We start from the raw sequence: 15,581 nt of genomic DNA, 5'->3' as shown, positions 1-15,581 counted from the left end.
GGCACATGGTTTGTTTGTTTTTTTGTGGGGAGGGAGGAAGTGTTTTGCTTTCTCTAAATTCAAAGCTCAACATCTAAGTTTTATTTAATTTGAAAGGGGGCTAGGGAGAAAGGAACCAGTGTTTTTGAAGCATATTAGTGTATAGCTGACAGGTTTTTTTACGTTGTACCACGTGCTACTTTAGGTTCAGTTCTGTCAAACACAGTTTTTCATGACTAAATGAAGTCCTCCTGTTACTCTGTTGATGGTATAATTGGTCCTAACTGTAGTTCAATGGAGATGTAAAAATCAAGGCCTTTTGTATGTGTAAAAGAGCTGACCCAACCAACCAGTGGCCCTTTGTTTCGTGTACAGCTAGCCTCTGGATTCACACACAGTTTTGTTCTAATCTGAAATGTCAGTTTTCCCCTTGAAGCCTGAACTTTCGCTGTTACAGAGCAATTGCAGAAGCAAGTTTTGCTGAGCACAGCATGCTGCTCATAACAGAGGCCAGTGAGTGTTCAGAGGGCTGTAGTGGGCATGGAAGTTCCAGCTGAGTAAAGCTGGAGCATAGGGCTTATACTACTACTTCTGCTCCAACATGTAAGCTTGACTTTAGTGGAAAGGAAGAAGGAAAAGTTTAATGGGAGTGCAGTAAAGCTGCCGTGGCAGAAGCATACTTGTTATGCTAAAGACACGCTTGCTTATAGAACAGTGGTCTGACTGCTGCCCCTTTCTAGGAGGTCTGTGGAGAACTAGATAACCCTAGATTTTGGTAAATGGGCATGGTCACACTTTTCCATGGAGGGGATGTGGGATTTGGTACTGGGGTTGGGTGCAGAAGGGGACTGCAGCAGTGCAAGGCTCTGGTATGGGTAGGGCTTGACAAACGGTGGCGAAACCTACTCACCCGCTCTGCACTGCGCATGCGTGCACTGCCAGTGAACAGGGCAACCGGCTGAAATCTACTCGCCACGGCACGGAGATTCAGTGATTTGTCGAGCCCTGGGTATGGGTATAAGGATTCTGTCCTGGGGGGGAGGAGGTGCATGATCTGGTGAGGTGGGGTTTAGGGTAGTGATCTGGGACAGGGAAGGGGACTGCTCAGTGTCTGGCTGCTCCCTGTGGTGCTCTGCTGTGGGGGGTGTGAAGCCTCCCCCTGATGTACAGAGAGCAGCTCTGTGAGAGGGTCCCAGCAGGGCAGCTTGTAGGCCACATCTTGCCCATCCCTGCCCTGGAATCATGTTCCTTGTGTTCAAGGCACCATGCCTGGAAACTAGAAGAGGGGGCAGTAAGTCCCCGTCCCCCTCTGCTGCAGCAGGAGGATTGATGCTTGGAGGAAACTGCTGCTGTCACCATAAGACAAAAGATACAAAGGAAAGAGCTTCCACAGCAAACAAGCCTGACACGCTAGCAAGGTTGCAAGAGAACACAGCATAAGATGACTCTGCTTGGGCTGCTGAAGTGTGAAACAGCACAGGTGCATTATTAGGTGATCTGGTCAGTACTGCCCATCTGTGCTCAGAGTAAGGCAGAATTGTTAGTTGCTTCCCCCTGATGGGATGCTGCAAGTCTAATAATTCCAGAGAGTGTTAAAATTAAATCTGAAGACCCAAAGCTGTAACTGATTAAAAAAAATCTTTATTTTACAAAATTAAAAACAGTATTTACACACTTTAAATACCAGCTTAACATTTTAATCATTGCAAAGAATGTGAGGGTTTTTAAAATGCAAGACTGTTTTTTCTCCGGGCAAAAGTTTTGGGGGAGTTTTTTAAACATGTCCAAGCTGTCCTGAAATCCTGAAACACAAGCATGGTCTTTTAGAATATCCAATTTAAAAAAAAAAGTCAATTCTGAACCTCCCACCCTTGGGCTATTCTGTCTCTAAAAGGGAAATCCAATTGTAGTGCCAAGGTGATAACTCACTAAAATATAAAACGAGCCACTTTTTATCCACCTACTAAACTTGTACATGCTGTAATGAAAAGGGTAAAATCTTCCACATCTTCGGGTAATACCAAGTAGCTGATGTCAATCCATGTAGCCCAAAACTGTTATAAATCTTATAGAAAAGGCAAACTTCTAGGCCATTTTAAACTGCAGAACCATTACTGTATTAATAGTTGAGAAGATTAATCTTACAGGAATGCCATATCTCTCTGGCACAATAGTTCTAAAGAAAGTGGGAAATTCTACAGACTCAGAAGCTATGAAGGTGTTCGGCTCAGCTCCAAACACACCATCTGACAGTTACCAAGACCGATCTAGTTGAATGTTTCAGCTCCAGGAAAAAAGTGTTTTATATTATCCGGTCCCAAAACTCTGCCATGAAACAGTGGGTCATCTCTACAGAATACCCAAAGGTAAAAACAAGCAAAGGGTGAGGAGCAGCTGTCACCCTTACAGCCAACAAAAAAAAATTTAAAATAAGTTTCTTAAAGCACAATCTGAAAAGGCCAGTGATACACAAACATTTCAGAACCTCAGTTCTGAATGTGCTGGAGTAAAGTCTTCCTTGCAGGTTCAGTACATTTTAAAAGGAAGAAAACAGAGGTATATACATTAATTGTCTCTCTCTTGTTAGTACTAAAAAGATGGGAAGCCACCACGGCTAACATTATCAACAACTCAGACTCCCCTCTAAGTTCGAACCAAAGTGAGAAGCATCTTTTGTCTTCAGCAAATTGCCTCATGCCCGATGCATGAGAGACTGCTGGAAACAGTTTATGACTGCAGCTGCCACTATGGGACCATGTCTTGCCATGTGGTACCCAGTTATCACTGCTGCAAGTTGTTAATAATAGCCAGGATGCTCATCTTCTCTTGGGCTATTTCCACATCTTCATTCTGTTTCTGAGCCACTCCTGTGCCAAGGCCGTATAACCGCCCACAATACTTTGCATCATCAATCGTGTCCTCAAAGAACAACTGTAAATGGAAAAAAAGTATTTCTCCATTTCTTATAGTGCCTTTTTAATCCTAAACACAGCTCTGCTTAAATGCACCCACTTCTGAGGTAGTGGGGAAAATCAACATACCCATGGGAAGGAGAGGATGGGTGGAAAATAAATATTTGTCAACGCTACCGAGACTCACCACTGCTAGTCTAAGACCTAAAGGCTGACAAGTAGGGATGTGAAAGTGTAATCGTACATGGTTAACCAATAAGTCTAGGCTCATCGGTTAACCTTCACAGTGACACAGCCCACACACACACACTGCCGCCTTTGTATGAAAGGCAGCAGCATGGGGGGAGGAGGAACAGATGGGAGTTGGTGTTTTAAACCAATTCCCTATGCATACTGGCTCCCGCAGAGCCATGCCCCACCGCTGCCTCTGATACAGAGGCAGCAGCACAAGGTATGGGCACAGATGGCTCCTCCCCATGTATAACATGTATCTGCTGGAATTTTCAGTGGATACACATTTATACATCCCTACGTGACAGTAAAAGATGTAAACAAAAATTCTAGGTTGTGCATGCAGGGGAGGGAAAACTCAAGCCATCAATTACGTTCCCTCATTTTGCTGTTGTAAGAAGGGGTGACAGGATACCTCTTTCATTCGGAAGAATGCCATTCCCGTAAGGAGAGAGTCTGATCCTGCCTGATGCTGTCGTCCAATTCGTTGCAAATCCAGCTGATCTGCAACTTCTTGAAGGCCTCCCTACAATAAGAGAAAGCTGATTCACTAACCTGGAATCTCTCCCCTCCCAGTGCTATCACATACCAGGCTTCATCTAGACATGAAGGTTAATAGCTGCCTTTAGAGTTAAACACAATTAATATGGCAATATTAATTTTAAAAAAAAAGGCATTTTTCACTCAGTTCCAGCTAATTCATCTGAGCACTGGAATGTTCAACCACCTAAAAAGTTCAACAACCTAAACAGAGATTAATACTTAGCTCCTATAGGGCTATTCATCTTCAAAGCCCTTTGCAAGCCTGAAAACAACCTCCATGCAGCTGGAAAACAGGTGCATGTTCTTCCCATTTTGGGGACAAGGGAAGTGAGGTGCAGAGAGGTTAAATACTTTCCTAAGGCTGGGATGAGAACCTGAGCAGTCTAGTATTCAGCTGACATACTGCAGGAAACAATTCAGCTCTGAAGAAGTGAAAAGCTCCAGGACTGGTGGTAAACAAAGCTTGGAAGTTGATGAATAGATTTCAGCCTTTAGCAGTTACCTAATGCACGCAGTAATTCATTTAAGAGGAAAATGTTGATCCATGTCTTTTCAGAGAGAGGACAAGTATGCCCAGCCTCAGGAGGCTTCAGAAATAAGTACCTACAAATCATGAACTATTTGGATTAGTCAAAAGGGCACAGGAAGTTGAGCAAACCCTTGTGTCACACATACACTGTGCCATCACACAGCTGTAGCCGGAGGAATTACCTGTCACCACCCAATTTTAATATACTGTGCAGCTGCAGTCACCCCCTCTTTTGGCTTACTGCGCACCTATGTACAGAAAGGTATAACAAGGCAAAGGCAATACGTTCTTAGCACAGTTCTTGATGAAATACCTTAAGGTTTTTGCAGCTCTTCATTAGGTATTTGACATCATAGATGGATGGGAAGAAAAGATTCAAGATATGGAAGAACTCGTGTTCCTCCTCTGGAAGCCTGGAATCTGTCAGTAGTTTCACCATGTAGCCAAAGTCATAGCCACTGAGAGAGAATTGCGCAAAATCTGGTAAGTCAGCAACAGCCACAACCAATATCCCCATGCCCACAGTGATGGCTCTCTACTGCATATCATTCAGACCAAACACTTGAGCTGCTTATAAACTGCATTTTCTCCCCCTAAGTGGGGAGTGTAGGGCTCCCCTCAGCCTTCCTCATGGGAGGGTGTCCGACTACTTGCCTTGTCTATACTAGACTTGTACACTAAGATAAATACACAATAGCTACACTGTTGGAAGAAAAACACCTATTTTCCTAGTATAAACTTGGCTTCTGTGGCTGGAGCAATGGGCAAGAGGTAAGATGAGAAGGCATAAAGTCTAGGATTCCGTGCCTTGCATCCTCACCTTCAGGAGGGGCACTTGGGTGAGTGGCAGATGAAAAAGTGTCAGTGCACTTAAGGCTATGTCTAGACTATGGAGTCGGTATCCTGGAAAAACTCCGCCACGTCCAGGGAACGCATCTGCTCTTCCAACATTTTTTGCAGAAGAGTAGACGTGATCTTTCGGAAGCCCTGTCTTCCTCGTTTTACGAGGAAAAAGGGCTCTTCCAAAAGAGGAGGCTCTTCCGAAATTTGCCCCAGTGTAGACGGGCCAAATTTTGGAAAAGCCTCTTCTGAAAAAACAATTGGAAAAAGCAGCAGTCTAGATATAGCCTTAGTCAGGGGTGGGGAACCTCAGGGGCTTGCCTGGATCTGGCCCCTGAGGCTCAGCACTAGGGAGCCTGCACTGGTGCTCCAGCCACCCACCCACAGGGCCGGAGCACATATAATCTACTAGCCTTCCCTGCCGCCTCCCTCCCCGGCTCTGGTGTTCAAGGGGAATGTGGGGAATGTCTTTCTCCTCCTCAGTTGGGGGCTTCTCACTTGTGTGCAGCCCGCAACTGATTTTTCTGTGGGTCAGTGGCCCACCCCAGCCCAAAAAGGTTCCCTACCCCTTACTAAAGTAGTTCAGGAGACCAACCACAAGAGGAGTAACTCAGCTACACAAACCTCTTCTTCTGTCCAGAAAACAAACATACTAATGATGCTCAAAGGGAGAAAACAGCACCATGGTAGGGTCAAAGAAAACAAGGCCTTTAGTTTACAATGCACATGAGTTAAGAATTTATTAAACTGTTCCTTATTCTTTTCATCTCAGGTTTGTTGTTAACTCCTGCTTTCAAAGGAGAAAAGCGTTAAAAGTCTCAAGTTTAAGGCAAGTTTGCAGATGACACTAAGCTAGGGGGAGAGGTAGATACACTTGAGGGCAGAGACAGGGTCCAGAGTGACTTAGACAAACTGGAGGATTGGGCCACAAGCAATCTGATGAGGTTCAACATGGACAAGTGCAGAGTCCTGCACTTGGGACATAAGAATTCCAAGCATTGGTACAGGCTGGGGACCAACCAGCTAAGTAGTAGTTCTGCAGAAAAGGACCTGGGGGTTACAGTGGATGAGAAGCTGGATATGAGTCAACAATGTGCCCTTGTAGCCAAAAAGGCTAATGGCATATTAGGTTGCATTAAGAGGAGCATTGCCAGCAGATCCAGAGATGTCATTATTCCCCTTTATTTGGCTCTGGTGAGGCCACATCTGGAGTATGGGCCCCCCCACTTCAAAAAGGATGTGGACATAATGGAGAGGGTCCAGCGGAGGGCAACCAAAATGATTAGGGGGGGTGCAGCATATAACCTCTGAGGAGAGGCTGAGGGAGTTGGGTTTGTTTAGTCTGCAGAAGCGAAGAGTGAGGGGGGATTTGAGAGCAGCCTTCAACTTCCTGAAGGGAGGTTCCAAAGAGGCTGGAGAAAGGCTGTTCTCAGTAGTGACAGATGGTAGAACAAGGTCTCAAGTTGTGGTGGGAGAGGTCCAGGTTGGATATTAGGAAAAACGATTTCACTAGGAGAGTGATGAATCACTAGAATGGGTTACCTAGGGAAGTAGTGGAGTCTCCATCCCTAGAGGTGTTTAAGTCTCGGCTTGACAAAGCCCTGGCTGGGTTGATTTAGTTGGGATTGGTCCTGCCTAGAGCAGGGGGCTTGACTTGATGACCTTCTGAGGTCTCTTCCAGCTCTGTGGTTCTATGATTCTATGGCAAAGGAAGTGCCGATAACATAAGTGGAATAGGAACAGTTGGTACCTTATGTAGCTAAAAGATGAGAAATGTATCTCCTTAAAATCGGTTTTCACTAAGGTCAAGGGTGGGAGTGAATTTGACAAGATCATTGTTTTGCTATTTCACTACTATGGTAAGCAATGCACTTTCAATTCCTCAAACACTAACCTGTGAAACGAGAGCCATTTCACGTTGTCACAGAGGACCACCCCCGAGGTCATGAGCAACTCTGCAAAGTGTAAGGTATCGATCCCTTCATCCTCGTGCTTCTGGAACTGCAACCCAGAGTTTGCAAGGAGATCTATGGAATCCTGTGAATACATGTCCTCCCTAAAAGAGAAAGGCACCTTTGCATTAGATCGGCTGATCTGGCAGGCTCATAGCTGAAAAAAAGGATTCTCCAAAATACTTCAAAACACCAGCAGGTGACTCACAATGGTATCACTGGGCTTTTTTTTTTAATGTCTTAGTGAACTTCATATCAATTCAGATCCAAGGTAAAAATGTTCTCAACTACTAGTGCTGCAACTTCAGCCTAAAATCTTTCTGGCCCGTGTAACACCAACAATAGTGATTCTGCAATTGTAACTTGGTTATTAATTCTACTGCAGATCTGCAAGCCAGAAGAACCCACATTTACTGTATTGGCTGACAGTTTCTGGGCATTGTTGCCTCTGCTAGTTAGCAGAAGCAAAACAGATTTTTGTAACAGAAGTGAGCAGACGAGGCTCATATTTAGTCAGCAGAGTTGTTAGAGTGAAGGTCACTGCAGATCTGTGCACATATTACTTTGCTTCATCTCCAATGCCATTTGAGAAATCAAATTGTATTTTTCCACTCCTAATTATTGCCTATTCTGTGGCCTCTTAAACAGGACCAGGAATGGGCAGAAAGAATGTATCATACAGAGCTTGGCAGAATAAGATTTTTTTGTTTCACAAGTTAATTTTTTCCATTCTGAAATAGAATGAGAACACAGATTTTCGTTTCCCACAAAATACATCTTAAACTAAAAAGCAGTTTCAAAAACAAAAAACCCTCCCGAAATATTCCATTCTGAAAGTGGCAACCCAGAACAATGACAGCACTGAAAGATGTTATGTTCAAAATGACATGTTTAGTGTTCACATTGCCATATTCTGAAAAATATCACACGTTCCAGCCAGTCCTCCTATCATAAATAGGGATGTTAGATAGCAGGTAACAGAATAAAATCTTATCAGTTACTTGACTATTCTATATTCCCTGGGGCGGGGCTGACAACCACTGTGCTCTGGCCCCACTCCTGGGGAGCCCCCTGCCACCATGCGCTGCTTCCTCTTTATCAGAGGCAGCAGCATGGGATGCCAGTTGGGAGCGGTCCATGAGAAGAGCCAGTTTAAAAGCCAGCTCCCCTTGTAGACCAGCTGCCTGCTGCCCCACAGAGGCAGCAGCGCCAGGTGGCAGCAACCCCTAGCCACAGGGGTCCAAGCTCCCTACGGATAGAGGCTGCTGCAGGTGAGGGGTGACAGACAGGCTGCCGCAGAGCAGCCTCTGTCCACAGCGGTCTGGGCCAGCCACAGAGGCTGGTATGACAGCAGCCCCTGTCTGGGGGGGTCCCAGCTCCCTGCGGACAAAGTCCACTTCGCAACAGCCTCCCTTGCCCCTCCCCTCCTGCACTGCTGCCTCCGATAGAGACAGTAGCAGGGAAAGTGGGAAGCAGTGCTTCAGAGCCAGTAAGGGGAGGGAGGGGGGGGGGGAAGACAGGTTTTTAAGATGGTTTCCTCCCAGAACCAGCTTCCCCCTACTTGCTGCCTCTGTATCAGAGGCAGCAGGAGAGGGAAAATGCGAATAGTCGAGAAGATTAATTGATAAGCATACTCGACTACTTGTTTACATCCCTAATTATGAACAGTCATCCTTTCATTATGCCTAGATGGGAAAGGGTCCTGAAACTAATTTCTGCTCTAACATGGAGTCATGATATAGAAAAGGTTGAGAACCAGTGCCCTGTTCCATTTGTCAAGATTAGTGCTGCTGGATAGCTAATGCAGTTTGGTTAATATTTCTTGGCTTCGGTCACAGTTTGTACTTCAGCATGGCTCTGAGAAAAGGCACAGATTTTAGGTGTTGAAGAACAAAGCGATAGCAGATCTGTTATTTCTGGACAAGGGTCCTTCAGGTTCCAGATAATAAATTTAAAGTACTCAATGTTTGGGCCTAAACTATCTGGCAGTAATATCAAGCAAACAACATGTTACAAAGCTGAGATCAAGAGCAATATTTTAAACCAGCGTTTCTTAACCAGTGGCACGAGTACCCTTAGGGGTACTCGAGAAAAGTCTGGGGAGTACCTCAACACAACTGAAATTTGGAGAAAACTGAATTTTTGTTTTAAATTTTACAGTGCTTGATTATTTTTGTACTTTTTACACCCAAAAATTTCATCGCCCACCCAGCTACAATTAATGTGTGCAATAGTAGAAAATGTGTAACACAAATGTGTTGCAATAGTAGAAAAAAAACTGTGTGTCTGAAAACTGTAGGTACTGAGGGTTTCTTTTTTTTTTTAAAGGGCTACTTTATTTTTAAAAAGGTTGAGAAACACTGTTTTAAACAAGGCTTTGGCTTTCAGGAGTATTACAACAACTTTTTATCAAAAAAGGCTCATAAAAAAAAACTTAGTTCTTTTGTGCTGATATCTGATTTTCCTGGTGCACCTTCAATTGCCGGCAGTGGAGACACTGAAACATGTTGTCACCAAGCAGAAATATAATATGAACAGTAGGGAGTAGTGGATAATTCTCTAACTCAGAAGACTTACGTAAGGTTGAATTTGAAGTTAAATTGCCAGGTGTTGATCCCAGAAGGATATTCCCCCTTCTCATTTGTGAAAGTCAGGCCTAGCTGGATGATTTTCAGGAGATCAACATTACACCGAAGTAGTTGATACTGATAATCTATGGAGCTGCGGAATTCACCAATTGGCCTCACTACAACTCCAGGAAACTCTGTATCCTAGGCAAGAAGCATGGAAAAAAAGTAAACCTTACTATAACAGCAAGTTGCATTTAGTCTGATACTAGTAGCTCTCAATACTAATCTTCCCACCCTTTATAAGAGCAAAATTACAGTCTTCGCTTTCTCAGCGCTATTTGCTACACATTAAACTAGTACGTAGTAGCCACTAAATCCATACCTGGCTCCCTTAGCAATACAGATAGATACAGTACACTGGGCAGTAAGGAACACTAATACATAAGATCTCACCATATTTAGAACCAAAATGTAAATTCGACAAGATGGAGTAAGGTAAAGAAAACTTCCCAATACTCCAACCACCCTGACCTGAGTGATAGCTCCACAAAAGAAATGAAGCCTACCCTTAAGATTTACTTGCTTTCATAAATTAGCAAGTGTTAATGATTCCTCACATTAAACAAAGGTTAAACTTAATTTTGTCTGGAGACATATACTCAAAGTGATATTGCCCCATGACTCTTGTATTACCCAATGGAGTATTTTTCATTGTTTACGTACTCCCATATTTAAATATGGGGGATGATGTAGCTGATAAAACACAGAATGCCCACAGCCAAACTGTTCATTGCAAGCATTTAATCTCAGAGTTTTACAGGCATTCTTGTCCATAATAAAACTTATGGTATGGAATGATAATGCTCAGGCCAAACAGTACAATACATTGACTTGATGCAACAATCACTCAGTGTTTGTTTCCTAATCTGTCCTTTCATTAATAAGCAAAAATCACAAATTTTTTTTGGAAGCTGGGAAATAAATTCAGGAAACAAACACTCAATAGGTTTGCACTTGTTTCCTGATGAAGCCTTTTGCTTTGCTTTACTATGTTTTTGAAACCATCACTATGCACTGCATACATTATATTACTACTGATTTAAACATTTGTAAAGGAAAAGTACAAAAAAATTAAAAAACCCCTCTCTGAATGGTTTTGGTACTTCCCAGGGAGAGAAGCTATTTTACTTCTACTTCCCAGCAGGAAGGCTAGTCTGCTCACAGTTTTAAAGTCAAAGTGCTAATCCCCCAATTATATTTACTAGAATCATAGAATCATAGGACTGGAAGGGACCTCAAGAGGTCATCGAGTCCAGCCCCCCGCCCTCAAGGCAGGATCAAGCTCCGTCTACACCATCCCTGACAGATGTCTATCTAACCTGTTCTTAAATATCTCCAGAGAGGGAGATTCCACCACCTCCCTTGGCAATTTATTCCAATATTTGACCACCCTGACAGTTAGGAATTTTTTCCTAATGTCCAATCTAAACCTCCCCTGCTGCACTTTAAGCCCATTACTCCTTGTCCTGTCCTCAGAAACCAAGAGGAACAAATTTTCGCCTTCCTCCTTGTGACACCCTTTTAGATATTTGAAAACCGCTATCATGTCCCCCCTTAATCTTCTTTTTTCCAAACTAAATACCTGATGAACAATTCATACCCTTTCAACAACTACAACAAAACTGGATTAAGTGAACAAAAAAAACCCCAAAAGTGTAGAGAATGCTAAGAGAAACTGCAATTTTAGAGAACTTCTATTTCATCTACAGACTTCTGTTAAAAAAAGAATCTTCCTGGGTGTTACTGTTACATCCTGCTACTACTCACTTATCAATGGTGCCCTTTCTTTCAGTTTATAATGTGGTTGCACATATAAAGATAAGGGTTTTTTTCCCTGCTGGAATAAATCGTTTATCTATGAAAATCTATTTTATATCTGTGACCACATGTTGTCCTAAGCACTTTAAAAATCAGTACAATGGTTACTTGTTGTGTGTTCTCTCATGCTGTGGTAAATCATCATTGCTTCTGGGAGATATTCCTATTAGACAACACTCTAGATGCCCTAATCTGATAAGAAACTTCTGAAATAACTGAATGTAAAGAGGGACCCTAACAATGGAGAAAATATGTATGAAAAAGTTTCTGTTCAGTAATGTTTGTGTTCTCTATTATTTCAGATTTGTGGCCTAAATTCCCCTCAGATATACTCATTCATCTTCTGTAGTCTAATTTAAAGAGAAACAAGTGTTCATAGTAAAAGAATTCAATCTTATTTGACAATCTCTTCCACAGCCCAACATCCTTTCTGCCTGATTCTACAATATCAATCATGCATGTGAGACAACAGTGTGGCCACGGACTATAACAACATACATTCAACTGAAATGTCAATTCTGAAAGTTCAAAAAGGAAGAGGTTATAGATGGGAAAGGAGGAAGCTCCTGCTTCAGCACTTTTACAAACCATCCTGAGGTATATGCATCTCAGTGGTGATGGAACTGATTTGTATTCATACACTTGCATGGTGGGTGCCATTAGAAATTGGCTCTTTTTCTGTACCACGGCATATACAGAGCTTCTCTAACCTTAAAGGGCAATTACAGCTAATGATGATAAATATCCCATTTTTAAGTGTGCTCAGAACGGATGTGTGACCTTGTAAGGGAATTTGGATATCTTGGGGTTTAGAGACACTTAGTGAAGATAAAACACATGGTTTTGTTTTGAAGGACTGAAAGCTCCTGCTACAAAATTCCCTTCCCAAAACTGTGTGTCAACAAAATTCTTGGGTCTTTTATACATTTATCAGAACAAGTCAAAATCAGGCTCAAGCCAAAATCATTCTCTTTCCTGATCAGGCACTGCTGCCTTATTACAAAAAGAGAGTAATCCTATTAGCTAACACGTTGTGACTTGTGTGCCTGTTGCCATATATCAGCAGGAAGCCAATATGAACCTGCCATTCAAATTAAAAATATGCTAACTACATTAAACAGCTTAGAACCAAGTAGGCATGTTTTTAAACTCTATTGTATGAACAAAAAAAGTATTTACAGATTTCATCTGTTCAGCATGCCCTCAATCCGCACTGTCTACTTACGTGATTTCAGAGAATCTACAAAAACTCTAAGCAAGATATTGGAAGAAGACCATGTATTTTTAAAAAGTCATGTAAAATTTTAAATGCCAAGCTTCTTTCCAACTGTTCCCCCTTAATATTCAGCTTAAACGGACCCTGGAATGCTTATATTTATGAATAAGTGAGTAAGCTACCCACACTGAAATTCTCAGGTTAGTCAGCAGATGATCACTGAAGTACAGCATATTTACCATTGCAATGTAGCTGTAGCTGAGAACTATTTCTCGAATTTTCCTCATCTCCTCTTCCAGATTGTTTGCCCATACTTCACATATAACCTGACTGTTCTCCACAAGTGCTGCTGGCATCTTGCAGGAATTGGAGTAGAAGCACCTAATATCAAAATTGGAAAGTAAGTAGGGTAGTGTAAAACCTAACTGGCATAGCGCAGTGAACACACACAAACATGCTACTTTGCATTAATACATCTCAACAAATCAGAACAAAAATACAGACAGTGAGTTAGTATGGAATGTTTCTAGTCTGGAGTATCCCTTTCAGCTGGCATATCTGAGTTATTAAAATAAATTCTTTTCTGCTTTTAGAACATTTTTGTAATATGCAGTAAACTTCTGTTTTAAATTGGCAGAAGATATCCAGGATTACTAAGTCCAACTGAAACAAGTCTGCACACTTCAAGTATAAGGCCTATTTTTGCAAACCTAAAGAAAACTAATTAGGGATGTAAGTGACTAGTGGAGTCACTACTCCCCCCTGTTGCTGCCTCTATCAGAGGCAGCAATGGGGGGGGGGGGGAACAGGAGCCAGTGCTGGGGGGAGCCAGCTTAAAAGCAGGTTCCCCCCCAGCACCATCTTTGCAGGGGAGGCAGAGGTGCAGCAGGCAAATGGGCGCAAGCCAGGACTCAGCTGTCCCGGCTCGCACCCAGTCCCCCGCTGCAGGTCTGCCTTTTAAATGTAGTAAGAGCCGGGCAGCTCCCAGGGCAGGGAGCTAACCGTGCTGCAGCTCTGCCGTTGCCCCCTTTAACGACTAATCAAATAGTCAATGGAAATTCCTAATCCACTACTCAATTAACTCATTAAACCCAGTTTATCAGTCTTAGAACTAATACCTTAATTTAGTATTGCTTTTGCTACAGTGTTTTTCTCTTAGGGCTAGAAAGTGAGAATAAATAGCTTCTTACTACACTGTTATTTGTAAGATGTGTGCTGCTCTGTTTCAATTCCCCAAGACCTGTTCTACAAAGATTTTGCAGAAGTTTAACTATTCCATTAAGGATTGTGGTTGTATGCTGATAATATTACATCAGTACAACCACTTGTGTGGACAGTATTAACAGTTAAGATTATTCTAATACATTTATGAGACAAAATACATTGGTATAACTGCACTCCCTAAGGGGATTATGCTGATAGTTAAAGCAGTATGAAAACCAGGGGTAGACGAGAACCAATATTATACCTAGAAACAACATGCAAAGCATCTAGAGTTATTTACAGAAGCTGCAGTGAAGCCAAACAGTCCATCAAAAGCTTTATAAAAGCAGATACTGATCAATATTGTTTTACCTGTCAAGGAACTACTGTTTTTAAGTTTAATGTCATCAGTGTAGGCCTTTCGGTTCTTGCCAACTCTAGCTTTCCCAGAATTCTTTTAATGCCGTGATACATAGAAGGGGAAATATACCACCCTTGTAATTATGGTGTTGAAACTTTGGCTTGTTGGCAGCCTTTAAAAGATGAGATACTATCCATGGCTAATTATTAGTGGGCAGGTCTCCACATAAATGGCATACTTGTTGGCAGCCCCAATCAAGCCTCCAAGGATTTGTGGGCAACTCAGGAATGGGATACACAGGCAAAGCTGAAGTCTACATCTACTTCTGACTGGTGGCAGATTCACACTGCAAGAAGTCTGAATGCTACTGTTCTCGAGAAAGAGGGCACACCTGTGATCTGGGAAGGGAACAAGGCTTCCACGAAATTATCCAGCAGCAAGCAGTTGCTCTTTGCCTGGGACTGTCTCATGAAGGGACAGGTAAATCCTTCTTTAAGAGAAGGGGCTGAATCAGGCCACAGGAGGGCAGTGAAATAACTACCAGCGACTTTCCACCTTCCTTCAGGAAGCGGAAGTTACATTTCTCACAACAGAAATAAAAAGCCACAAAAATAATCCATGGGCAACTTTCTGCATCCCAATGCCCCCCACTGACTGCACCCTCAATAGCCATGGGGTCTCTTGGGTTCTGCTCCCCACTGCAGCCTTTCCTATTCCTTCCCCTTTCACCCCCCTCAGGGCCTCCCTTCCTGAGGACCCCCTCCCCCTTGCACTCTCCCACCCCCCCTTCTCCAGACCCCCTCCCCCAGACCCGCTCCCCCTTGCACTCTCCCCTCCCCCTTCTCCAGACCCCCTTGCACTCTTCCACCCCCCCTTCCTCAAGTCCCCTCCCCCTTCCATCCTCAGACCCCCTCCCCTGCTCCCCCCTAATCCCGCCCTTCCCCCCCCCCCGCTCCCGCTCCCGCCGGGGGTGTATAACGGGGCCTCCCCACGGCACCTGCTCTCTCCGCCAGGGCCGTCTCCTCACAGGCGCACAGAGGGCGCGGGCCGGGGCGTGGAGGGGGAAGCGGGGCCGCTCTAGCCGCTCGCGGGGCCGCTGCTCGTCTGCTCCTTCCCGCCCTCCCCCCGTCAGGCGGGCTGGCGGACCTCTCCCGCGCAGCCACACCACCGCCAGGCCGCGTCAGGATTTCCGGCCTGTCCCCCCGCTCTCGCGAGAGTGCACGCGCCGGTGGAGCAGGACGGAGGCCCAGACGGCGCGTGCGCGCAGCCCCCTTCCCGCGGGAAGCGCTGGGTGCGGCGGGGTGATAGGCTGCCCGCGGGCGCGGGACAAAGGGGCGGGGCGTCTGGTTCGAAGTGCGCCGGCGCAA

The 15,581-nt window shown here is 44.0% G+C and overlaps 1 protein-coding gene across 4 annotated transcripts; it reads right to left on the bottom strand.

The window, feature by feature from the left end:
• Positions 1–1,600: 1,600 nt before the first annotated feature.
• Positions 1,601–15,443, bottom strand: CNOT8 (CCR4-NOT transcription complex subunit 8). 4 transcript variants are annotated; one of them, XM_075900612.1, is made up of 8 exons: positions 15,212–15,443; positions 14,453–14,612; positions 12,890–13,031; positions 9,564–9,757; positions 6,929–7,090; positions 4,508–4,652; positions 3,538–3,648; positions 1,601–2,910 (listed from the first exon to the last, which is right to left on the bottom strand). In XM_075900612.1, the coding sequence occupies exons 3-8, from the start codon at positions 13,004–13,006 to the stop codon at positions 2,761–2,763; spliced, it is 879 nt and encodes a 292-aa protein (XP_075756727.1). In that variant the 5' UTR covers positions 13,007–13,031; positions 14,453–14,612; positions 15,212–15,443; the 3' UTR covers positions 1,601–2,760. The 4 variants fall into 4 exon arrangements, with proteins under 4 accessions (XP_075756727.1, XP_075756725.1, XP_075756724.1 ...); XM_075900610.1 differs by lacking the exon at positions 14,453–14,612 and adding an exon at positions 14,226–14,307 and having other exon boundaries at positions 15,212–15,282; XM_075900609.1 differs by lacking the exon at positions 14,453–14,612 and having other exon boundaries at positions 15,212–15,347.
• Positions 15,444–15,581: the final 138 nt, after the last annotated feature.

This window comes from Pelodiscus sinensis, chromosome 17 (assembly GCF_049634645.1).
Source record: "Pelodiscus sinensis isolate JC-2024 chromosome 17, ASM4963464v1, whole genome shotgun sequence".
Taxonomy (NCBI): domain Eukaryota; kingdom Metazoa; phylum Chordata; order Testudines; family Trionychidae; genus Pelodiscus; species Pelodiscus sinensis.
Note: the sequence above shows the minus strand (reverse complement) of the source record. Positions and strands in the feature narration are given on the sequence as shown.

What these genes read in the sequence shown, in the direction of transcription:
- CNOT8 (XM_075900612.1), bottom strand. Translation starts at nt 13,006, where the DNA reads ATGCCAGCAGCACTTGTGGAGAACAGTCAGGTTATATGTGAAGTATGG. An exon ending in GCTACAGCTACATTGCAATG is followed by an intron (nt 9,758 to 12,889) that starts GTAAATATGCTG and finishes CTTCTTGCCTAG; the next exon opens with GATACAGAGTTTCCTGGAGT. An exon ending in AACTTCAAATTCAACCTTAC is followed by an intron (nt 7,091 to 9,563) that starts GTAAGTCTTCTG and finishes TTTCTCTTTTAG; the next exon opens with GGAGGACATGTATTCACAGG.